The 26,566-nt window shown below is 35.9% G+C and overlaps 1 protein-coding gene across 2 annotated transcripts; it reads right to left on the bottom strand.

Moving 5' to 3' along the window:
* Positions 1 to 322: 322 nt before the first annotated feature.
* LOC100264917 (formin-like protein 14) lies at positions 323 to 26,349 on the bottom strand. Of its 2 annotated transcripts, none has more exons than XM_019225402.2 (19): positions 26,196 to 26,349; positions 25,884 to 25,942; positions 25,203 to 25,390; positions 24,329 to 25,032; positions 24,018 to 24,239; positions 22,141 to 23,918; positions 21,585 to 21,714; positions 15,650 to 15,721; positions 13,132 to 13,230; positions 11,716 to 11,757; positions 11,556 to 11,636; positions 11,384 to 11,434; positions 11,225 to 11,306; positions 11,039 to 11,133; positions 5,549 to 5,620; positions 5,300 to 5,416; positions 3,525 to 3,593; positions 3,373 to 3,439; positions 323 to 1,142 (listed from the first exon to the last, which is right to left on the bottom strand). In XM_019225402.2, exons 3-19 carry the CDS (start codon positions 25,273 to 25,275, stop codon positions 943 to 945), a joined length of 3,954 nt encoding a protein of 1,317 aa, XP_019080947.1. In that variant the 5' UTR covers positions 25,276 to 25,390; positions 25,884 to 25,942; positions 26,196 to 26,349; the 3' UTR covers positions 323 to 942. The 2 variants fall into 2 exon arrangements, with proteins under 2 accessions (XP_019080947.1, XP_010665430.1); XM_010667128.3 differs by having other exon boundaries at positions 25,203 to 25,304.
* Positions 26,350 to 26,566: the final 217 nt, after the last annotated feature.

Here is a 26,566-nt window from a genome sequence, read left to right as displayed (position 1 = left end):
ACACTAATAGCAGCATTTGAAGGTCAAAGCATTTGGATAAAACTCTCAACTATGAGCCACACATTTCCTAACGAGGCTGATTGGCATCTTTTTCAAGGTAGATTGAGAATACGCCTTAAGCCCCTATGCTAGAATGGACAATAATGAGATTATGGTTTTAATCAACCACAAATAGTTCAAAAAACTCTTGAAATATGACAGCTAACTCAAGGAATGTTGGAGGCATGAAAAAAATAATTGAGGTAAACTAGCTATTACACAAGTTAGGACACAACTAGAGGCTATCAATGTGACTTCACAACTAGTTTATGCACCTCAAAAATTCCCAAACAGGATAAATTCAGCTTGATTTACATTAATCTGTAGGATAATCTACAATATCATTGGACAATATTCAATAATTTATACCTACTTGGCAAGAAATGGATAGGATAAATTCCCTCTCCACTCATGCAAACATATTAATTACAAAAAGATTAGGCTTAAAATGCTACTTCTTACAAAATTTTCATTTTTCTATTAGGCAAAAATGCCTGATGTCAATCTTACTACATTAATGACTATACCTAGGGTTTCAATATGAACAATAAACAATTTAAACAAGCATGTTACATACTCAGCATTGATGACACTGGGGGACCAGTGTAGCAGATAGGAAGACTGGCATGAAATCACCGATGGTTCTGCCTACACAAAATGCATGTCATAGTAGTATACATCCAGTCTTTGTATAACTGTATTTGCAGCAGCGCCAGCAGCAGTAATGTGCATTTACAATGGAATGGTAGCACAGTTTGATGTTCTGACCATGATAGTTGCCGATCAGAGCCGCCAACTTGGGTCTCATAGGTACTTGAGTGTAGAACTATAATTGGATCATTTACCTGTCTCATAATATTAACGATAATACGGGTTTCCTATTGCTTTATCATTCAAGGTTGATTATGGGTTATGCCTCTGATGCTGAAAATTAAGTTTTGTCCTATCAATATCAACACCCTCCTTTCTTGCAGATAAATTACCCGCTGCCCGTTCTTTCATGGCTTCCTTTTCCAATTTCTTCTTTTCAGCATCAGCCTGTTTTTCATTATCATCGCGTGACTTGTTGAATGTCTTAATGAAGACGACTAAGATTTGGGTCACTGCAAAACAAAAAAAGTTTACCAACCAAAATGAGAATTTGTCCCATTGAAATACAGGGCAAAAGCTTTATCTTTCTTTGCAGGATTGTATCTTGAGTAAACCATCCACTAAATAACAATTGAATAGTAATCAATCTTATGCATATAGATTTTAATACATACATATATATATATATATATATATATTAAAAAAGGAGATATAAAAACTGCAGCTCTGAGTATCAGTTCCCTTCTCACTTGGATATACCAAAATCCAAGGAAGAAGAGAGTTGCTTGTAAGGTCTCATCTTCCAAAGATTCACTTCAGGAGTCTGGAGAATGTATTTCAGGAGAACCTTTGCTTTGGGAGACCAGAGCATGTGTTCAGGAAAACCTTCCATTAAGTGGCCACCCAGTAAAGGATTTATGTTTTCCTCTGAAAAACTAGAAGCACACAGAAGACTCTAAGCTATAAAGAAAGAATATTATTTTTCTTGGATGGAGAGCTTGATGATTTATAGAAAGAATACCATTTGTCTTTTCTTCCTTTTATTTTATTTTTAAATTTTTACCTTTTGTGCTGATTGAAGGCAAAAAGAACTTATTAATGCAATTTGCTGGAACCCCAGTTAGGCTGCTGCACATGGATGGACCATTGCTAACATCTCCTCAATCCTATGCTTGCTTGTGTCTGGACTGAGCACTTGCTTGGAGGATTTAGGAGAAAATGTGTATGAAAACATTTAACCATTATGCTGATGTTGTGCAATGAAGGACTACAAAGAATGTTACTGAGAATAGTGCTTCCAAAATTTTAAAAACAATAAACAATAAACATCCTTTCTGATATGAATTTAAAAATAATAAACATCCTACAGTTGAGAAGAGGAGAATTGATGTAGAAGCAGACTCACTAGTCTGCAGCAAAGAAATTCAGGGTCTGTTTGGGACCCATACGTTTTTGAAACCTATTCTCAAAAACCAAGTTTTTAAAGACAGTTTTAAACAGCTCTCTCATATTTTGTATTAACAAAAATCTAATTGGAAACTTGAAATGTTTTCAACTTGTTTTCTTTGTTTCCAGATATTTTTTAAAAATCTGTTTTATTTTTAATTATTCTTCACATTTATCTTATTATATTTTTTAAAAGGCTCTAAGAAAACAAGAGAAAACAACTGAAAACAACTCAAATATATTCTCAAAAAACACCCTATTTTTCTATTTAAAAAAAAAAATTGTTGTGTTTTCTAATTGTCAAATATGTTTTCCTGTTTTATTGTTCTCAAAAACAATTTACAAGCCCTCGATCTCTAATTAAGATTAAATGCTAGCATATTCCCACGTTTATTTCATTATTTTGGTTTAATACACAGGTAGTAACTCCTAGCCTTTCTAAATAGTCGTGTGAAGGTAATCTTTGAAGTAGAGAGAATGTAAAGTGCTGTAGCCCTAGAATAGTTCTACCCATAATGAGTAGAGAATGCAAGGTGCTGTAGCCCTAGTATAGATATACTTCCAAAGCTAAATTTAAAGAGTTTTTTTCCATTTAATTTCAGAAAATTTAAATAAATAAACAAAAGAGAAAGGAACAGTGATTCAGTCTTAGAACCCTGCAAACTCAACTTCAATCTCATTGCAGCCTTTTCCTATTTTTCTTGGTGGAAGTTCCCCAAAGGTGCAGGTTTACACCTACTGCAGCAAGCTGGTGGCATATTGAATTGCTTGCTGCATCAAATTGTTTTGAATACCAAACCCTAGATATAAAGCATGGTTGGATGGGGAAGAGAAAAGGGCCCAGACAACATAGACAGACAAAGTATGGCAAGATTTGATAGGCTGTGCAAATGCTTCAGGAGAAAGAGAGGACTTCTACAGGGATTCTAGAGAGCAACCATGAATCCATGGACATACCAGAAAGTAATCTAGAGAATGAAAATTTTGAAAAATCACATCCAGACGATTTTTCAATACTTCTATAAATACATGTAGTCATAGAAGAACAAAGATTCTTCTTCTATTCATGTTCAATTCTTCTTAGGCTAAAATATGTTAAGAATAGCTCTTTGATTCTAGCTGATTTTCACTAAATACGGTGATACAAGTTAAAAAAACAAATGTTCTCTTTCTAACGTGACATTGAATGGAACAAGGTTTATTTTAAAATAGGACACAACTATTTTAAATTTGTTATCCTTTTCATATGACTGGTATAGAAAGTGAACTGAACTATTAAGAAAAATAACACCATACCTTGCTCAAATGGACACCGAGCTGGATCTTCTCCAAAGTACTGGGACAAGGAGTCTGCATTTCTTCCCTGCAAGACAATGTAGCAGTACCAAAATCAGTACCGAACTACATACTCACAGTTGTCAGCAACTAAGACCATGGAGAAGACTCACCACTTCAGAATACAAGGAGATAAGCGACCTTACTTCAGCTTCAGCAGTGTCAAGGAAATTCTTCAAGACCTGAGATTGATGGACATCAAGTATATATGTTTATACAATCAACCTTCTCATAACTATGAATTAAGGTGGTTATCTCAAACAATCAAATAACTTCTTGAGAGAACATCTTGGTTACATGTTGAACAATAATTCTAGTAACCAATGATGATAATTATTGAAAAGAAATCCCTTTATATTATTAAACACACACACATGCACACTCAGAAACACACTGTGCAAACAGACATAGATGAACAGAAAAATATTAGCAAAAAAGAACTGATAATCCCACATGAAATGTCCAGGCCAATGAGATTTTCAATCAAACAGATGATGTTAATATATTATTATATCTACAGTTAAGCTAATAATGTAGTAAACTAAAATCAGCTGATCCTCCAACCTAGATCCCTTTTTCAGTCGAGTAATGATCTTCCATAGTTTTTCCTTACAAGTTCACTTTTTTTTTTTTTCTTTTTTCTGATAGGTAAATTTTTGTCCCCATTGAGACTTGAACCTAGAAACTCCCATAAACCCCCCAATCCTTTCCCACTTAAGTCAGGCCTCAAGGGCGCCTTAAAAGGTGACTTTTTTGTGTGATGTACATGCAAAGAAGTCTTTTGTTAAGACACTAAGAGAGTAATCAATAATTAATAATCATCTTTTGATGAGTAAAGCAAGAAAATATTATAAACAAAAGACACTCAAATAATGCACCAAAGCACTCAAGCAGCATACAACAGACACCTCTAAAAGAAGAGGGACCACAAAAAGCAACAACCCCCTCAAAAAGAACCCAACTAGTCAACAAATTCTGCTAAAGATGGAGGACCAGAACCTAAAAACAGCCTAGACCAAGATCATAAATTAAACAGGAATGAGTGTTTTATTCTTTGAACCAGATGTTCCTCGCTTTCAAAAGATCTACTATTTCTTTCCTTCCATATGGTCCAAAATAAGCATAGGCGAGTAGCCCGCCACATCTTTTTCCATTGTTTTCCCACAAAAGGACCATATCATCCTAAAAGTCTCTTTGACCGAAAAGGGAAACACCCAAAACACACCAAAAAGGGAGAACAACAAATTCCATAATCCCCTTGTCTTGACACAATGGATAAGAATGTGATCGATGAACTCTTCCTCCGATTGACAAAGGAAACATCTATTTGCCAAACACCACCCTCTCCTCCTTAAATCATCCAAAGTTAAAACCTTTGCCCAAGTAGCCTCCCATGCAAAAAAGCTCACCTTTGGAGGCACCCAAGAGTTCCAAATCACACTTGCCGAAAACAACACCGTACTTCTTGATTCTAAAGTCGAGAAAAAGACTTTAACAGTGAACTTCCCATTTTTTTGACCATGTACAAATCACCTTATCTTCCGCTTCCATGCAAACACTCCTTCCTAGCAAAATCAAAAGAAAACGCTCCACCATGTCTACCTCCCAAGCATTTAGGAGCCTAGAAAAAAAGGGGGTTCAACAACCCTCTTCATCTGTCGGGTGCCAAACATCCACCACCTAATCCTCCTTAGAATCAGCAATAATCATATTAATCAATTCCTTTTTTGTCTCCTCCAATTGTTAATTATTAGCAAGTCAGGTTCTAATCTTTTGCACAAGTAGAATCACCAAAAAAAAAAAAAGGATGATTACACAAACTAAGTCCAAAAGAAACATGAGAGCAGATTCCATAGTGAATTAATCAGTAATCCTATGTACCCCTCACCTTTTGGAAGCCAGCAGAGATAGCACCATCATTCACCGAGGCAGTGAGTTCTTGCTCAACCTTTTCAAGACCTTTACTCACAGCTTGCATTTCCTCGGCCAAAGATTTCAATTGAATCTTGTTCAATGGGAATGCAAAATGGATAAGAACCAACAAGAAACCATACAGATAAGCTATGGAATGTTGTTACAAGTTAAACAAACTAAGCAAAGAGCTGCGGGGACAATACTTTTGACATGTTAAGCATACCTTAGACGCTGCTTCCAAATGAACAAGATCCTTGTCAAAATCCAACAACTCTGACAATTTCTCAGAAAGGAGCTAATGAAAACAAGAAAACAGTCAACTACAGCATGAAGTGACCATCCCATATTAAAATTGAAATGAACACAACAAAAAGCTGGAAATGCTAACCACACAGAAATGGTAATGATGATCATAATAAAATTGCTTAACCAATAACCAAAAGAAAGACAAAAATTCAAATACTAATCAGTGCTTCTCCTGTAAGAACTCAGAATTTTTGAACACCTATATTGATTTGAGTGGGTATCATTCACAGTACCAGTATATTTGATACTACCCGTATCAGAAGTGCAACTTGGCAGTATAAACTAATCATACATCATATAAAAATATATAATTAAAAAGTTAAGGACAACAAAAATCCAAAACCATTAAATACCTAAATCTGAACAATAAAATGGGCAAACTTACTGCACTAAATTTGGATATTAATAATTGATACTAAACAGAAAGTACTTGAAACTTATGTTGGAAAACTAGTATATCTTCTAGGCAAGAGAATGTTTCCAGATGCAAAAGAATCAACTGCAAGAAGTAATTTTCAGTTCTATCAAAGAAATCTATTAATGATTCTTCCTTTTATTTAATCATCATTTTTTTTAATTGTACATCACATTACTATTAGGAAAACATTTTAGTGTTGGTGAATATTATTTACTACACAGCAATCTGAATTGTGATATGTCGATGCTCCAAAATGTCTTTACCAGAAATGGCTTGGCTCAGATTCTTTCAGGAGGGTTTACATAACTGGAGCAATGAATTTGTGAAAGCTATACTAGGAACTAAATTTCTAGACTAAAGCACTTAATTATTTGAAGAAGTTTAGAGCTTGACACATAGAGAAGAAGAGGAAATAAGGAAAACATGTAGGTCTCTAAGCAATAACACCTAATAGAGACGACGACACATATCAATTGAATATAATAGTAAAGGGTTATAATTTTCTTCATCGCTTTAAAATCTGTCAAGCATTCTCTTAATAAAGATCACCCATACTCAAGAAATGCAAAATTCCACAGAGGATATATTTAGAGTCAAAGTAATGAACAGAGAGAAATAGTCAAATTTCATATGAAAATTGTTAATGATTGCACTTTTCTTTAAGCTTAAATTTTTAAGCAAGAAGGCAGTTGTTATTAAGTTCTTCAAATTTTTGTGCTAAATTTTGCATTTATAAAGTTTTTTCTCTTTCATAATGTCATCAATTATTTGATAAATAAAAACATTTTGACCTTCTAGATAATGTGCACTTGTCTCTATTGGTACATTAGGTTATGTAGTTTAAGATTGACAATTTTATTCCATTCATTCTGGTATAGGATCTTTCTAGACTGTGCCTTACTCTCCATTGAAGACTCGAGGTTGTTGATTGATCAACCGGGATGACACAAGTAAGTTTGGAAAGGTTCAGTAAAAGGCAAATTAGGGTTGGTGTGGCATGGGTTAGATCATGTTTTTAAAACTATGCAAAATAGCTTTTCAAAACTGTTCTAAAAACTGAATGAGTGCCCAAGCGCTGGTGCGAGCATCGGTTCAAGTGCTCAAGCGCTTGGGACTGAGTCTTCTAGAATTCTAGAGATCCGTCTTTGAATAGCTTTATTTTTGGGGATTATTCCAGATGCAATCCACTAGGTCATTAGGTCTATATATGCCTTACCTAAATAGGTTTTCCAGTTTTATGCAAATGTTTAGAAAAACCTAGTTTGTCTTCTCATTCCCAAAGCTCTCAAAAAAGGCTTTCCAACTTCTATCAGGTTGTGAAGGAGATCTTCTACATCCCCTTAGGCGCTGAAGTGAGATCCAAAGCAAGCATACGAGGCGCTGCGTCACGAACATGGAATGCAATGTAGGCACTAGGAAGTAAGTTTAAGGTGTCTGCCATGTAAATCTATGTATTGCATTCTCATATAGTGGATTTAGATTTGAGGTTTCTGACCCCATGTTGGATTCTTTTTAATCTTCCCTATATTCTCAAAGGAATGAACTGGATTAAAAAGAATCAATTTTTGGGCTAATAAGAGGAAAAACATTTGTAACAAGTGATACCCCATTGGATCATTTATTTTTTAGTCTCAAGTTAGTTCAAGACTTATTATGATAGACTTGCTGTCACAAGAGAACCACAAGTCTTACAAGTTCACAAGAAGCAAAAAAAAAAAAAAAAATGATTTTGGGGTTGCCTAACATATAAGCTTTCTACAACAAAGTTTGTTTTACCCTTTTAGAGTTTTAACATGGGATACATTTGTAATTAGGTACCAAATTACCATGCACAAGATGCTTGTTTATGACACGTGTTTATAAAGGCCTATAAACTCATTTCGAAACAAACGGTGAACATATCCCTATTGCTCAATGCTAAGAGATATAATTGGTGGTATCCATATGCCCAAACCCAAGCACACATGTGAATCATAAGACGGAGTGCTATTAGAAAAGCATCTCATGACTTCAACATCTAGTTCAAGATGAAGTTAAGATCCAAACTTAAACTTATCTCTTAAAATGATTATCAAACCTTTTTATAGGCAACCCCTTTTTTCTTGAGTGAAAGATAATTGTTTAAGAGGTAATAAAGTTCACAATAGATGAAAAAGAGGGAAGGAAGACACACCATACCCTGTATGGAAACATTATACACCTTATTGAAGACATGCGTTCAAGATTGAATGTCTAAGCAGAATTATTGTTTCAACAAATATTGATAAGTGTCATTTGAACAAAATATATATTAGTTTAGATGATTTAAATGTTAACCTGGAGGTCGGGTTCAAAATTCGGTTGAGACTAATACAACTCGGCCAAGTCATATCCACCTTAGCTATGGTTGGTACCGGACCAATACTTGAGTTTAGGATTTAGTTGACTCATGAGTAGACTCAATTGAAATGAACATAAATATGTAGTCTCAATGTGAATTGCATAGCAACTTTAAGAAAACTCCAAGATTATGTGAATATAAACTATTCGGATCATGGGTGATGGAAAAAATAATTTTGAAGCATAAATGCTGGAGAAGAGAAGATCAAAAGCCACAAGAATGAAGAACTATGTATGAAGAGTTCGGACCCTATTTTTACATCTTCATCCTTCAAATGTAGAGCTTTGGCATCTTCATAAGGTTGTTTTATCTTTCAGTTTAGAGCCTACAAACATCAAAGAACTAGGTATTATGTAGATAAACAAGGAGTTGTCAATTTTGAGGTTAAATGGGTATATTATGTAGAGAAGGGGAATAGGTGTTTGATGGAGTGTATGGATTATATGTATTTGATAGGATTAGGAATTTAGGTTTTGAATCATGGTAATGGAAATTTTGATGGAACTTAGGATTATAGTAAATGGATAATGAATATTTGGGTTTATATCAAATAAGTAGGAAATGAATACTAATATAAAAATTAAAATCAATGAATAAATGTATAAAAAAACTAATTTATTTTCAAATATGGTCATTCAAATAAAAATCCACGTTTTTTATAATCGTTTTATTTAGAATATATTTTAAAGGAAAAATGATGTTTATTTTTTTAAAGATGATCCATGGATGTATTTTTTAATAATTGAAATTTTAAAAAAATTCAAAATATTTAATTTAACAAATTTGTTATAAAAATAATTTTTTTATTATTTTCATCTTTTATTTTTTTGAAAATAATAAATATTTCATATGAAGTGATTAAATAAAAACGTTTTAAATTTTTAATATTGTTATAAATCATTCCGAAGGTTTGCTTTTATCACAATTTGAATAATTTTATACATAATAGAAGCTTATTTTACTAATTTGTTAGTCTAATTATTTGTATTTATTTTTGTAATAATTTTTGCAATCTTTAAAAAAAAAATTGAGCTTTTAAATTAGAATATTGTGTATCACTTGATATTGACCCGAGATGTCAATACCGAAGCACCTCGGGACCTCTCAAGTCAGTGACTGATGCCACGACTTAGAACCATGCTTGGAGAATGATCATTTGATTTTAACTCCTATATTTATGTCTTAATGACATCGCCTCTTATGAAAATAGTTTCACTATTTATATTCCGTTCTTGTAGTATATATGCGTTTGCATTAGATTCTTTGTTAAGGTAGGTTGGCAACATGGATCATGATGTTTTGCCATTCGAGAGAGCAGGGCTATGCAAGACACTAGTGAGGGTGGGAAAAAATGAAAGTAACCCCCTGAAGGGGCTTAAATTGAAGAACTAAAAGGGTGAACTTCTAATTCATTTCTAGAGAAAATTTTGAACCCTTCAAATGGTGACCTCTTATGCCTATTATAGAGGTTTTGTGGATAAGGGCCAATTAATTGACATAGGATGAACCAAAGAGATGTTGTTGTGTCTACATGGACTAACAAGATGGTGTCACATGACATGAAACAATAAGATAGTAACATAGTAACATGTGTACACCTATTTAACCCTTTGCAAATGCATGCAGCGATCATGATACATCATTTGTTAGGTCGTCTCTTGTCCTTAATCCTGTTGAAACAGCCTCAACAAAACTGGGCTCTTGCTTTTGCAGGCCTCCAACAGTAGTCACCAAACCAGAATCCTCAAACAATCCCATATACTCAATGGAGAACAGGCAAACCCACTTCTAAGATCCACCAAGCCTAATTGGACTTCTCTAAGTCTTGCTCTTAACTTAAGGAGGCACAAACCATTTGGGCACTATGCCATTATGCACGATAAAAGTGTAGATGACACTAAATGTGAAGGCAATAAACTTAGGTGACTCCTGATGAATGAATACAGAGAAAGATGTTTGGGAATATCCTCCTAATAAGATGAGAAAGGGTAGTAAAGGCAACATAAGAAGAAGAGGAAATGACCTCTCATCACTAATTTTAGCATGTCAAAGGTAATCCTTCATTCATTCCCAACTCCAAGTGATATTCCATCCTAAGGCGAATAGGAGATTTCTCTCATTATCCACTAGAAATGGCATCTACTTTCATAAGCATCCACCTGAAGGATGCACTATGTTGCCGCCATCTCCTAGCAAAGGAAAGAAGAGTAGGAGATTAAGGCATCAAAACCAAATGGAAATTAAATAACACATGGCATCCTCACAATAGCTCTACAGGGCGGCATTCATCAGCAACCTAACCTCTAGAGATGTATTACGTCATAGTCTTATGTGTCATAATGGATACATGACGCATCTTTGTAAATCCATATGTTTGTGTGAAATTCAGATATCAACAATATGAATTTATATTTATTTTCCAATATGTAAAAAAAAAATATTTAAAAAAAAAAAAAAAAAAAAAAAAACTAATAATAAGCAAGATGGTATGATTGACATTACAGAAAAATAGGAAAATTATACATGCTAAAATTTTTGAGTTGACAACTATGATCATAATGCAAATAAAAATTAATTTGGACTTTGAAGTGAAGGTTTCAACAACCTACCTTACACAAGTAATGCATTAAAGTCATTTTGTTGTTTCTTGCACGAGTATCAGCCAATTTAAGAAGGCTGTCCAACTTGAATCCTATGGCAGCTCCTGCAGTATAAGGAAAAGGGGCTGTAAGCTAAGAAGCTCTATGTCAAGAAAAGCATCAAAAGATGTATTTACAAAGTTGAATAGACATTACCTCGTGCTGTGCCCTGATTCAGTGCATTTCCCAACGTGAGAATTGTTTGCATTATCTGACGCAATTTTACAGATTCCTTCACCTGCAATCACATGTATGATGGTTAAAATCAGGATGAATGTATGTTCAGTAATATTAGCTTAAAAACCTTAGAGATACCTCCCTAGCAGCATCATTAATCGTATTTAGGTTATTCCTTAAGTCCTTCACCTGAAAAAGTTCAAGGCTATAAGCACAAACTGTCACCCACAACAAATTATCATGTAAAATAAAACAAAAAAACGCACATTTACAAACAAATATACAAACGTGCATTTACAAACAAATATACCTGACTTGAAAAGGTTATTTTAAATGAAAATACTCGCAACTTGGATTCAACTCGTGGAACCTTCATCAGCTCCAGGAAAAACTGATATCAAACATGAAGTTTGTTAACAATCAAGATACAGGATTGGGCATGCATTCATATTCCAGGCATCAGAAATCACCTGCTCACACTTTCCAAGCATTGCCTTGTCTCCAGGGTAATTCTGAAAGATATCGTGAAACTAGTAAGAAACAAACAGAAAATGCTAAAACCATTTTTTTTTTTTTACAATAAATTAAAAACTATAAAATGGCCTACTAGAGTACATAAGAAAGCAAGAAACCAACACAATCCTTGACTTTCCATAAATCGTTGATAAATTTTTTTGTTTTTCATGCAGTAAGAGAATTTTGGAGGTTAAGACAAAGAATCAAATGCATCAGATGATACACTAGGCTTCAGGTCATAGAACAAAAATTACATAAGCATTAAATCTCATACCCATGTTAGCATTTCTTCATCTTCGTGATGGTTTCCTATGGCCTGTTCTCACTTTTGTTGGGTGTCTAGTGATCCAGATAGTCATTTTCTTGTATTGGATTGTCTTGGACTTTTTCTGTTTTGTAGTGTGTTTTAATCATGTTCAAAATTAGCTGATTTCCAAATGCAGCCACTAGGATTGGAACAAACCACATTAGAGCCTAGAGTGAGAAATTTTCCTTCCAATCATGACCATGAAGCTAGTGTGAAAATGACTAGATGTCACAGAAGCAACTCTTTTGTTTATCAAGAGCAGAGGGAGGATGAGCTACTTGAATGGGAAAATCAAGAAACCTCTTATGACAAGTGAGACAATCAGACTATGCAGTGATAAGATGATTACTTCAGTTCATGCAACCACATCAACAGAGGTACCTTGAGAACCACAGACACAAATTGGAATGGCATCATCAAACAAATTTTAATATAGCAAATGCTATTTTCCTTTTTAGTTGAAGAGGCACAGTTGTCAGACAAAATGAGAAAACTATTGGAGACTCAAATATGAGAAGCATTGACTGTTCCAAAATATTTAAGTATATTGCCACTGTGATGCTACAAGATAATAAGATAATTGCGAAAAAATGAATTTTAGAGTTTGTAGTAGGGTTTGAAACAGACTTGAAGTGGACTCGTGGTCAGGTTTGCCTATAGATTCCTATCCTTCTCTTAAAGAATGTACCTATCAGATCCCTGTTTTAGTGGGCACCTCTTCTGGCCCCTATATGCTATTCTCTGTTATAAGACTTCAGTTCAACCTTGAGTGCACTACTGGTTAGCCTTTTTCTATTTTAATAAATTCTTATTCATTAAAAAATCCTTTGAAACAAATAATACAGGAACAAACCTAGAGCATGATGATATTAATAATCATTTACAAGACACTATAACTTCAGCTCTAAGAAATACATGATGATAAAAGGTCATTTGCAGATATAAGCATAAAACAAGAGCACATAATGTCCACAGAAAATGCAAGTGCAAGTTCAAGAAAAAAAGTCTGTGTGAGGGTTCTGTATGGATGTGCATGAAAGAGAGAGAGAGAGAGAGATTGTACCTTCAGCAACTCCATTTCTTCTTTTGTAGGACAAAATTTAATGAGATTCTCAACCTGATCAATGTCCAAGGTTGAAGAATCCAAAGCCAAAATTGCGTTCTAGAAACAAAGCATGACATTAAATATAGGAACATAATAATCAAGACATTTTACAGAAATCAACTTAAAGGGGACAAAAGAAAAAAAAACATTGGTTAAATTACTCAGAACAGAAAAAGTAATCAATATTTGCAATCAAAAATAATGTTTTGGAATGCATAGCAAAAAATGGAAATGGATGGACATCATTCCAGTCTCCCAAGCTAATATTGCAGAGAATTCTCTGCACTAGACCTTTCAAAATTTATTTCTACTAGTCCATTAGTTCCATTAGCTACTAAAATAATAAATAAATAAATAAGTAATATTTGAGACATGATACTAATAGCAAGTCAGAGGATATAGATGATTATTAGTGGTGATTATGCTACTTATTCTAACAGAGAATAAAGAAGAATCTTAATAGAAATAAATCATGACAGGAAAAAAAGGTAGACAAGAGATCCTTTAAAAAAATATGAAAACAAGGCTCTAGCCATATACAAAAGGAACTCTATTACATGGGATCTAGTTCTTCTCTAAGTGAAAGAATCTGCATCCTGTTAGTCAATCTAGATCCCCACAAAAACACACTTATATGAGAGTTAAACTTTGGAGAAAATGAACACTCATGCTTCATTATTTTAATGACCTAATTCCATTTATACATATATGAATTATTTGTCTAAAAAAATATGTTTTTTTTTTATATGTTCGAACATTATGAATTTTGGAAGATAAAACTGTAAATGTTAAGGCTTAGGGGTATTTGATGGTCTTGAGGTCCAAGCTGGATTCAATGAAGTGGAGCTAAAGAAAACCAGCTGGTGAACAGTTGATTCTCCATAATTGGAGCAATCAATTCCTTATCACATCCCTCCCAATATCCTAGCTTACCAAAACTTCCTGTGGATTGATTGACGTGCAGTTTTCCCATATTACTATCATTTTGGGCTAGCAGCCCCCATAACTGCAAGAAGGGAGGAAACTTTGGGATGCTAGCACAAAGGCAAAAGTATCATGACATCTCAACTAAGGTAGTGCCACAGCAGGTCTTTCCTAAGAAGTTGTTTAGCCTTCCAACAATTGAGAGAATTTCATGTGTAAAAAACATTATTTAGTGTCTGTTTTACATTAATTTCTAGTTATATCCTGCATTGTACAATAGTTGTCTTATATTCTAGGTTTTCTGTCTTACAGTTTAGTCAAATTTTTTACATTAGGATTGACATATATTAAGTCTTCCAGTGCCATATTTTATCTCATAGCAGGTCCTTAAGCACTTCTAAGCACTAGTTTTGCATTTCCATCCACATATAGAAGATGCAAGAGTGCTTGGGAACGAGTAATCCAAAACTCATTAGACTATTATAACGCCCGTTCATAAATATAATATAAAGTCCTAATCAAGCCACAAGAGTGAATTCATTGGATTGAATGCCATCGATAAACCTTGGCATCTAAAAGAACTTCTTAAGGACAGGAAAGTTTAAGCTTAGCACTGTCCAGTGGATGGAACAAATTAAATTTGATCGAAACAGACTTTTGTAAAAGCAATAGCCTCTCAGTTGGCAATTTCGTAGAGAATTGCAAGTCTTTGTGCAAGTATGCTTTTTTGCATGCATGTTGGTGAAGATCAAACATAAATATCAAGACAAAGTGCATAAAGCCCAGATTACTGCAACATAGACAAAAACTTGTCTTGGTATTGCAGCCTCCAAATACCTAGCAAGTTTACAAGTTTATACATCATGTCCATTGTCCCAGAGAAAATAAAGAATGGTGAAATGAATAAAAGGTAGTTTCTATGAATTTTTTGTCCTTGAAATCATAGGCTTGTCTAAATTTTTCAAGCATCACTTTGACCGTAACAGAAAGCATAAATACAATAACTACTCCTGAAAATCCCTCCAACCCACTTGAGCCTGTCTGGACCCCCCAAAAAGCATTCATCCATATTAAACTTAACCACACTGCTTGGCAGAACTCTCCCAGCTCAAACTGAGATCATACAGAGGCACTTTGAGGAGCAAACAGCATTGAAAATCCACTAGGAAAGGAAAAGCTGAATCCTTCCAAAAGGTTCTTGTTACAGTATTGAATCAATATAATTCTGACTGATGATTTAGAAACTGAATTTTTAAAAGATGTCTTCAAATAGTTATAGCAAATACAGAATTAAGAGGCTGAATTTAAAACTTGAGGATTCCCTTAGACAATGAGTTGTAGAGAACAAACAAATATACAAATCAGTTAAACATTGATTCCCTTTAAATTTCTTCACAAGGTTATGATTTAAATTAATGGTACTCCAACATATGTACCAATAAATATGGAGAGAAATCAAAGAAGACCAAAAAGCAAATTGATTTCAACTAAAACTTTCAATTTTACATTATACCTAGCAACACCATACGAGAAAAGGGAAGGATGAGCTTACAAGCATGTCTGGCAAAGGAATTTTTATTTTTGTCAGCATTATCTCACAATTATATGCTCTGCGCAAATCAACCTGACAGATGGAAACACAACAAAAGGCTTACATCTAGATATACAAGTAACTTAACAAACTCACATTCTTAAACACACAAGTAAGAGAAATTTCTTAACCAAATAAAGAAAAAAGGAACCAATGCATGCCTTTTTCAACAAGACTAAGCATAGACTTTGAGTCTTAATATCATTTGACCCAGGTAAATACTAACGACATGCTACAGTTGAGAAGACCCTACAAAGCACTTAGTCCCAACATTTGCATGTTGTGCATGAAGCAGGGAGAAACAGTAGATCATCTTTTTCTTCATTGCCCTCTGACGATGGGGTTATGGTACAGATTATTTCAGTTAACAAAGATAGATTGGGTCCCTCCTAGGAGCATCTTTGACATGTTATCTACCAATTTTAATGGTTTTGGTTCTTCTAAGAGAGGGATTGTATTATGGCAAGTTGCGTGCATCGCTTTATTATGGGTGGTGTGGCGGGAAAAAAATGCAAGGATTTTTTAGGATAAAACAAGGAATTCAGAGAACCTTTGGGACATGATTCATTTCCTTGCTTCTCTTTAGGCTTTTTGTTCTAAGGTTTTTAAGGGGATTCCCCTTAATGTGATACACCTTGATTGGTTAGCGACGTGCAACTCCATTGGGTTGGCCTAACTTATAGTAGTTGTCTGTATCTACTTTGTATTCTCTCGCATTTGTTTCATTGTAGTTTTGTTTTTCTTTGGTGGGAGGATTCCTCATCCTTCTCTTGTACTTTCCTTTTTATCAATATATGCCTTTGTCGTTTCCTATCAAAAAAACATATCATTTGACCCAGGGGCCAGGCAAACATTGCCGAATTAGACAAAAGCAATCATGAAAGCTTACCAGAAATTAAAAACAAAAAATAAATTATTCATTAATAGAAGGGTTAATAGGTATATCCAATGTGAACTCATCAAATTCCAATTGCAATGTCATGTCAATTGATGAATCCATGTTCTACACTAGAAGGCACCCTCCTCATTTCCCATAGGTTGTTCCTACCAAACTTCCAAAATCAAAAATAGAAAATAAATTTTTTTGTTCAATTGTGTATATGTCTAAGGGTTCCTAGAAGGAACTTAGAGGAGAGCAGTGAGAATTTTCTAAAGCACCCTATTTCTTTTATACGAAACAAAATTTATTAAAAGAAAGATAAACTAGAAACAAAAGTAGAAACCAAAAGCCTTAGAAAGCAAACTTGAGATCCTTGTTTTTTTTTCTGAAAGGTTTTTAATTTTCTTAATTTGTTTTTTCCATATAAATATGTTATAATAACATTCATGAGACGCATATATAGTCCTTTTGGGACTACCAAACTAATTAAGAAATGATATGTGATTGCGTCCATGACAGGAGAGAATGTTTCCTCATAGTCAATACCAGGTTTCTACGAGAAACCTTGTGCTACTAATCGCACTTTGTATCTTATGATCTCATTATTCTCATTGAGTTTTCGTACAAATACCCATTTGTACCCAACAGGTTTTACAACTTTAGATGTTTGAACTATAGGTCCAAAAACTTCTCATTTTGTTAATGAGTTTAACTTTACTTGTATAGCTTCTTTCCATTTTGGCCAATCATTTCTATGTCGGCATTCTTCCACATTTCGTGGTTTAGGATCTTCATCATTTCTTATGATATCGGAGGCCACTTGGAAAGTGAAAATATTGTTAATAATAATATTATTTTGATCTCATTTTTCTCCCATGTATACATAACTTATTAAGATCTCACAATTTTCAAGTACTTGTGCCTCTTCAGGGGCTTCTCGTTCAATATGTGCCTCTTCAAGGGTTTCTTGTTCAATATGTGTGCCTCTTTAGGGGCTTCTTGTATTATTTGTGCCTCTTCTAAGACTATAAATTTATCAATTTTAAACTAATCAGTTATTTTTTATGGCCTCTTTTAGAGTGCCAAGTTTTTCTTAGGTACTCCTCTTCCAAGGAGTTACATCCTTTGAGCCGACAAGTCTACCCCACTTTAGGCATATCTTAGATTAATTTGGTAATTGTCTTACAGGGACATCAATCTGTGCTGTAGTATTTGCAACCGGGATGTATGACTTTGTCACTTTCTTTGTATCAATGAATGCATCTTGTAATTGATTTGCAAGATTTTGCAAATGAGTGATCCTTTGAACTTCTAGTTCACATTGATTTGTATGAGGATCAAGATGAGTCAAAGTCAATGCATTCCAAATAATTTCACACCGTTCTTCTGGAACTAGCTCTTCTTCCCCTAACAGCGAGATAATTATCTCATTAAAATGATAATCTGCACAACAAGTCATTCTACCTTTTAAATGTATAGGTAGACTAGTCACTAAATAAAAACTTCTGGTTTTATAATGTACATCCATATGATCTTTTACCCCAGGGGACCAAGTTGGTCTTAAAAGATTCTTCTGGATCTATCATCATATAAAGTGTCATTCACATGGAATCAAATACTACTAATGACATAGTATAAGCTCTTTTGGAGCCTTTAATTAGGTTTCTATCACCTGATATATTATTAACATTGTTTATCATCAATATTGTGCAATTAATGAGACAAAAGTTTCATCAAAGTAACAAGTCATAAAATATTGTCATAAAGACTTCGTCTTTATAGAGTTTAATAAATATTACCATAGAGAAAAAGTTAAAATCAATGGAAAAATAATAGTCATCAATGATAACTTAACTTAATAAGTTGTGTAAAAGCACTTCTTGGTTACAAAGACCCATAGAGAGGCCAAAAAATAAATATGATCCTTTTAACTTTATAGTGAAGCTCTCTCCCTCAAAGGTTTTAGCATTTCTCAGTCCATATCAACCAGAAAGTAACCGGCAAAGCACAATGCAGTAGAACCTCACTTCTAGCACCTCTAACCCCTGAAAAGTTTTGGCTCATATCTGAGATCTATCTTGAAGCTACCGACTAATGCCAAGACATAGAGAGTGAACTGCCAAAGATCACATGCGAGGAGAAAATGGAGGACCAAATGATCAATGACCTCACCACGTCCCCTGGAAATAATGCATCTGGAACTGTTGATGACTCTAAAAGGTCTTCAGATCAAAATGATGCCAAAGGGAAAACCAAAGAAACTTTTTGAATACAAAAACACAAATAGATGACAGATGATAAGTGTTGTGCAGCCTATCTTCAAGTAAACTCCTTTAGTTGTTGATAGATCATCAAATTCCTCTCAAATGTAATAACCCATAGGGTGACTATACAGTACATTGCCCACAAAAATATGCCCCAAAGGCTCCTCTTAAAACTCTGGAAGCAAATAATTGTTATATCAGCCAAGCCTCTTGAAGCTATCCATGTCACCAAGCTAAGTAGAACAATCCCTATGATAGTTCAATAAAAATAGAAATAAAAGAAATGTATAGATACTCCACTAATTTCCTATCTTAGATACATCTCTAGAGGCTGATAACCAGTAAAATTTCCTAATATGAGGTATGCTATTGGTATTGCTTCTTTTCAGCCACTAACCAAGCCATGTTCTAATTTCTGAAGCACCCTTAAGTCTTTCAAATAAGTTTGGTTGAGGGAAACATGATAAAGTTATCAATCTTTAAAGGAAAGCCAAAGATGGATTAGTTAATTGATCAACATCTTTCACACTGGAAGGATAAGGATAATAGAACATGAAACAAAGACAGCAAAAAGGAAGAAAGGTCATTAATCTCATGATCAATTAAATTCCTTTTCAAAAAGCAAAGTCCCATGAAAGTGAATCATGAGAAGGGGAGGGAGAGAAAGAAAGAGAAAGAGAGAGAGAGAGAGAGAGAGAGAGAGAGAGAGAGAGAGAGAGAATGTGATAAAAATGCAGGTCTATAATCCTCAAAAGACTATATGCAAAGATAATAGAACATAAAAAGCAGGTAACCCCATGAAAGATCCTCCCAAATTCTAATCCACAGTCCATCACCATCAACACATCAAGTATGATGAATGAGGTCCTAGTAGCCCAAGAAGATGGCCCTCCTTGAAGTTGGCACCCCTTCCAATAATTATTATCCGAGTCATAGATGCTTTTATATGGCAAGTTAAAAAAATTATACTCCCCAGGGAAATGCCACAGCCCCATACCAATCAGAGCTCTATTCCTCATAGAGTTTTTCTTGAACTCAAACCGCTTGCCCCACCCTTCCCCTTAAGATTTTGGCTAGCAGACTACTTTCAACCCAATCAAGTGGCCCCTATAACCCTCCCAAAACCCAACCATCAAAAACCTTCCGGATTTCTCTATCCTAAAGCAACTTTAACAGGAACTTTAAGAACATAACAAGCCTAGCATAAAAATGTAATAACAATACTTCAAGAAGGTTGATCAATCAAAGCATAAAGGATTTCCAAGAAAGATACATTTATGAAAAAAAACAAAGTCCAGGTAAAACTGTTGTGCCACATCAGATAAGGCATAATGCACATGAACTTGATGAATATGGAAGGAAAAGGGGAATATAGCAAGAAAGTTGATCAATCAAAGGATAAAGGATTAAAAGAAAGAAATATTTATGAAACACGCAAGGGTCTAGTAAAAACTGTTTCGACGCATCATTTAAACATGCCCTGATGAAGATGGAAGAAAAAGGCCACATAGCACGTGATATAAAGGCTAAGAAAATGTTAATATAGTGAAAGCCTTTGAAGAACACAAGGAGAAATTCAAATTGGAACCAGAACATGATCTGTCTGTGAAAGAGTGAGTGTACAAATGGGATCTTGATGCAGATAGCCTAGAAAAATGAAGCTCCTCTAAAACAACCAGATGCTGACAGAGAGAAAGAGAGAGAGAGAGAGAATCATTAGAATCTCCACCATTAGCCTCAAAACTCTATGAATCACAAGTTTCTTTGGAGTTGGATAACCTCAAATCCGAGAAAAGACATTGGATATCTATGGCACAAGGGAATGAAATCTAAAGTCAACTCTGCATTTACTCATTTGAAGATAATCATGGTTGAACAAATAGGAGGAATTCCCAGGATTCCTTCCACTAAACTTAAAAACAATAGATAGCTAGAAGGATTAATAAATTTAAAATTATGCCCATATTAGGATAATCCCAATGTCACTGAGCGGGGAAACTGGTGGAAAATGATTTATAGCATCAAAAAGATTGCTTGATGGTATGTGAAAGTTTGGGAGGCAGTGGATCGAGTGCGAAACAAAACCAGTAGCCCATGTCATTGGATGTCCATTCTTACATATTATTATATCACTTAAGATACACAGATGACCTCTCAGAATATCACTTTTGGGAGCTACTTGGCTTCCAAGACAACTAGCATGTTTCAATGCTAGGTAGAATATTATTCCTTATAAACTTCTTCAAATCTTATTTGATAACTTATTATTTCCAAATCTTCCATCACAAATTATAAAAACTTCCAAAAACTGTTGAGGTCTTTTTTAGTAGACAGTAGCTGCTGTGTTGAATGCCAAATGAAGAAGGCTAGAACAATTAAGAAATGCAAATAGATTTTGAAGCACATATAGAAGCAAGGGATTACAAAGGACAAAAATACCCCTACCCAGCTCTAATAAAACCAGTACCCAAAACAAAACCTGAAGTAAAAAATAGAAAAGAAAAAGAATTCTACCTTTCCCCTTACAATCTTGATATACCATATCCAAATAGTCAAGCAATAAGCTATAAGAAAACTAAAAACCAACAGCACACTGTTAATTTTTAACTGCATTTAGCAGAGGCAGAAATATGCCTTAACCTAACCATGTCTAATTCAGTGTTATGTAAGAGTCATGATATCAAGTACATAACCATCTGAACCAGTATCAAACAATTACTGTAACTGCCCACTGGAAAAAAATATCAATTACCAATTGGACTTTCTCGGGTTTGTTGATATTAGAACCACGTCGACCTCCACCTTTTTCAGTGCCCTTTCCATCTGAGGTAGAAACCGCTGAAAATAGACTTTCAAGTTCTGATATATCTATTTCAGGGGCCCTAGTAAAAATTAAAAAATGGACTTCTATCAGGCAACATCAGAAATTACATATATATAAATGAAAGGCAATTACACAAGCACTTAGCTTGGCACAGGATTGAACAAGCAATGACTGAATATATAAAATATGGAAAAGTGAGAAAGAAGAAAAGTATGCCACCCAACATCAAAAAATTTCTCTAATATTAATGTCAGGGGTTGCAATATGACACATGAATATCATCGAGTCTGAGGCCAAGCTCAAACTAGAATAATCTCCAAAGTCAAACTGCCAAAGGAAATTAAATATGTGGCTCAAGAAACTTACATTCATGCCAATTTAAAAAGTTCAACCAAATTGCTTGAACTAGTTTTCACTTTTCATCATCTAAAACAAGAGATAACATATTATTTGATACTCATAGAAAAGTTCCACATTCACTAACCTTGACTGATTTTCCTGTTTTTGAGAATCAGCCCATAAACTCCCTTGCACTGCTCGGGTAACTTTCACCCAATGCAAGGGCCTTAATGAAGCTTTCTTAGGGGCAGTGGTAAAGCCTGTACTACCTCGACCTCTTCCATGACTTGCTGACCCTGAAGAGGCTCTTCCCCTTCCAGTTGGTGGTGGTGGGGGTGCATTGGTGCCCTTTGCTCCAGGTGGTGGGGGTGGACCTGGTACTGTGACATGACTTGGTGGTGGAGCGGGGGCACCAGGAAGCTTGGGTGGTGGAGGTGGGGGAGCACCAGGAGGCTTGGGTGGTGGAGGTGGGGGAGCACTAGGAGGCTTTGGTGGTGGAGGTGGAGCACCAGGAGGCTTTGGTGCTGGAGGGGGTGGTGGTGGTGGTGGTGGTGGTGGATGGGCACCAAGAGGCTTGGTTGTTGGTGGTGGAGGTGGGGGAGGTGGGGGTGCACCAGGAGGCTTGGGTGCTGGTGGAGGAGGAGGGGGAGGTGGGGGTGCACTAGGAGGCTTGGGTGCTGGTGGTGGAGACGGGGGGCAAGAAGCTTGTCGGGCGGATCCTGGAGGGAGCGGCGGTGGAGGTGGGGGTAGAGGTGGTTGAGTGGCATTGCTAGGATTACAACCCAAAGAAGGTGGAGGAGGTGGAGGATGTGGAGGTGGCACCCCATGACTTGAACTAGATCTAGATGTTGAACTCGATGAGGAAAACATAGGCAGAGGTGGAGCAGGTGGTGGAGGAGGTGGAGGTGGCAGTGTTGGCTTATTACTAGATGAAGAGGAAAAATCTGGAGGTGGAGGGGGTGGAGGGGGCCCTTTAGAAGAAATGGAGGTGGGAGGTGGAGGTGGAGGAGGAGGAGGAGGTGAAGGGCCTCTACCAGCAAGCATGGAAGTATCACTATTGGAGACACCAGGGAGAGGAGGGGGAGGTGGTGGGGGAGGTGGAGGACCTCTACTAGCAGGAGTGGGAGGCATTAAAGGATTTCCATTAGATACATTGGGGAGAGGTGGAGGAGGTGGTGGAGGAGGGGGTGACGGCGCTTTATTAGAACTAATAGGTGGAGGTGGAGGTGGAGGTGGTGTAGAGGTGGATGGAGGCAGAAGGTTTCTGTTGGAAGCATATGATTGGGACATTGACAAAGCACTTCCAGGTAAGGGTGGGGGCAGTGGTGGTGGTGCTGATGATGGTAAGGATGCAGCTTGAGGGGCAATTGTACCAGAGATAGCAAAGGGAGGTAGAGGAGGTGGAGGAGGTGGTAAGGTAGGCGGAGATCCTTCAATAGGACCTGATGATTGCTGGTGAACAGATGACATAGCTGTTTCAATGGACGCTTGATTTGAAGCAGCTGGAGGACTAGGAATAATATCAGTTGCTTCATCAGAAGCGGAATCCTGAAATGAGGGATCATCAAGGAAATTATCTGCAGGTTCAGTTGTGTTAGTCAGGCTATTAACCTTTTCAGAATCCATAAAATCCAAACTATCAGCAATACTAGATGCATTATTTTCTTCTTCTGAGTCAGCAGGTGATGTGCGTGAACTGACTTTATTTGGAAATCTTGAAAGTTCTTTCGCATCATTTAGAACAGACAGTTGTTTCAATAGCCATAAAGTAGCATCGTCACTGTTGTCAACCCATTCAACACCACTGAAGAGTTCTTGAACCCTAGAAAAGGCTTCAATAGGCAATCCACCTTGCTCCTCGCCATTTAAAATTTCAGTCGGTGCTCTTGAAGGAGAGATGCTCTCGACATCGCCAAACAGAACCTGAACTTGAAAATGAAATTTACAATCAAACAGATGGATGGATGAATTATAAGGAAAATCCCTAAGAAAAACTAAACCTAAGTTTTCAAAAATAATCACCTCTGCTCGAAAGCCCTTTGGATACCGCTCCTTTGAGTCCCAGAGTATGTCCAAGTTTTCACAGTTTAGCATCAAAATGTTGGATCGAATAAAAGCAGTATTGAACATTACACGAAACATCATAACCTCCCTTTCTGAATCCACATCTAAATGGACACACTCTAGCACAACATCTCCTTGCACCATACACTGAATATCTATTTTAATCACATCACAATCTGCCTGCAATACAAGAACATTCATACAGCCACGTGCCAATACTATAGAATAGAAGCTAACATAAGATGATTGATCATTCCATAAACCTATACCTGGCAGTAATGTCGAATAGTTTTCCTCTTCTTGGACATGGAGAATAGCATTTGGGTTGAGAGCCCACCTTTGCTATGGAGATTTCTACCAAAAATACGAATAATTGGCCTGCATCCATTCTGTGAATCAAAACTTGGAATAGCACGAAGAAACACACAATCCAAAGAAAGAGCTCGCTCAGGAGGTGGCCATTCTGGAGATATATTCCTTCTCGCCACATACTGGAGATAACGAAGCTGAGATGGAAATGGGTTTAATGGAGACAAGAGCTGCAAAAAACCCTTTGGAGCCTCTCGATGGACGATTTCTAGCGTCTTACGTTCACCACTGTGCAATTTTCTAAAAATCAAGAAGCTAGCTAAAAGTAATGCCAAGAGCGGCCAACCCCCTCTCTCACAATGGAGCAGAATAATATTCTGCTGACTCCCAAGTGAAAGCCAACTGCCACAAACTCTAAGAAAATGCTGAATCAAAGACAATGGAAGGAGGGGACAGCCCTCATATTGTCGTGGATAGTCCAAGACAGTGACATCATACTCGCACAGAATCTCTGCAAACTGACTCCTTTTCTCACCTTCCCGAAAATTGAAGGCAAGAAAGGATGAATCGGGGTATTGCTCATGTAACTCGTTTATAATTTCATGCAAGTATATTTGGTACATCCCATTGGGCAAAACTTCAGTCGAAAAGCATGAATCAAAAACTGCAACAAAGACATGAACCCAATAACTAGATATTAACTAAGGCATTGACAGATTTTCATCAGTTTAAAATTAAAAACCATACTAACACCTCAACCCAACACCCAAAAATTAGACAAACACCCCATAAAATGAAAGTTGAGTGATTCAAATTAGAGAATACGGCTCTTACCATACACTCTATCAACAAATTCAAGCAAGCCATCAGGGGGTCTTCTGTAAAAGAACCTACTCAGAAGGGACATATTTCTCAACGAAATTTCAGCTTCAGAACCTGAAACAGTGCAATCCTGAAACTCAGCGCTGATCTTCTCTTGTTTGGTTTCTAAGAAAAACTTGAAAAATCAAGATTTTCATTACCTGGGTCGCCAAAGAAAACCAAGAGATTTAAAAGTCCAGAGCTAGCTAAGTGATGATTTCCCGTTTGAAAATTCTTGTTTTAGCTGAAATTTAAGATTCCCAATTTGCATTCTACTGATTTCCTACATTTTCTTGGCACCCAGACAGGGTGAAACGGACTGAACCTTAAAAAAAATGTTATTTCGAAACTCAGCACTTATCTTTTTCCTGTTTTGCTGCCGAGAGAACCTCCAAATTCAAAATTTTCCATCGTTTGTTCCCCGAGAAACCCAGGAAGAATAGAAAAAGAAAGGACCCAGTGAACAGAACATAAAACAAACGAGTTGGCTTAGCTAAGTAAACTTCGATTCAGCTGAACATTTTTTTCCCTTTTTAGCTGAATCATAAGATTCCTAATTTTGTATTATTCCATTCTCCTACATTTTCTCGGCAACCAAACAGGGAAAAATACACCGCACGTTAAAAAAACGTAACTTTGACACTCAGCACTGACCTTTTCTTCTTTGGCTGCGGAGAAAAACTCAAAATTCCAAATCTCCCATTGCTTGTTTCCTGAGAAAACCCAAGAAAGAAAAGAATGAAAAATAAATAAATTGAAGGCCGGTAAACTAAACACAAAGCAACGATTCGGCCTAGTTAAGTGAAGTTTCTTCAGCTGAATTTGCTGGTTCAGCCGAAACGAGAGAGTCAGAATTTTGAAATGGCTTAATTTTCCTGCATTTTCTCGGGAACCAAACAGAGGATAGAACACTGCGAATCTGAAAGGAAATCAAATCTAGGGGAAGATTTAGAGAACCGTACGAACCTGAGAGAAACCCGAAACTTTGTGACAAGCGGTGGACTCGCTTTTTCAACTCCTGATTTCAAATTCTGGATCCCATACATAAACCTTCTAAAAATATTTCAAATTTTAAAAAAATAAGTTTTTTTGTCCATTTTTAAAGGATATCAATTAAAATAACAGTGAGCCCCTTAATAGTACACCCTCCGTCCCAATCGGGGGGTCGGGTTGTACCCACTTATCAATATGCCTAACTCATGTCAAAGGTGGCCCGAGATTGATTTGATTAGGATTTATAAGGATGGCAATGGAATGGGCTCGGACAAATTCTCTTATCACAATCATATCTTATTTATTTAAAATAATTTTCATTTTCATTCTGTTAAAAAAATTAA

This window comes from Vitis vinifera, chromosome 2, assembly GCF_030704535.1.
Source record: "Vitis vinifera cultivar Pinot Noir 40024 chromosome 2, ASM3070453v1".
Taxonomy (NCBI): Eukaryota; Viridiplantae; Streptophyta; class Magnoliopsida; order Vitales; family Vitaceae; genus Vitis; species Vitis vinifera.
This window is presented reverse-complemented; position numbering and strand designations above follow the sequence as displayed.

Bases quoted from the DNA above. Each gene is read 5' to 3' on its own strand.
- LOC100264917 (XM_019225402.2), bottom strand. From the start codon at position 25,275: ATGTCCCTTCTGAGTAGGTTCTTTTACAGAAGACCCCCTGATGGCTTG. The intron at 21,715-22,140 runs GTTAGTGAATGT...AATTTTTACTAG, and splicing joins AAACAGGAAAATCAGTCAAG to GGCCCCTGAAATAGATATAT. The intron at 3,594-5,299 runs GTGAGGGGTACA...CATCAATCTCAG, and splicing joins TCTCTGCTGGCTTCCAAAAG to GTCTTGAAGAATTTCCTTGA.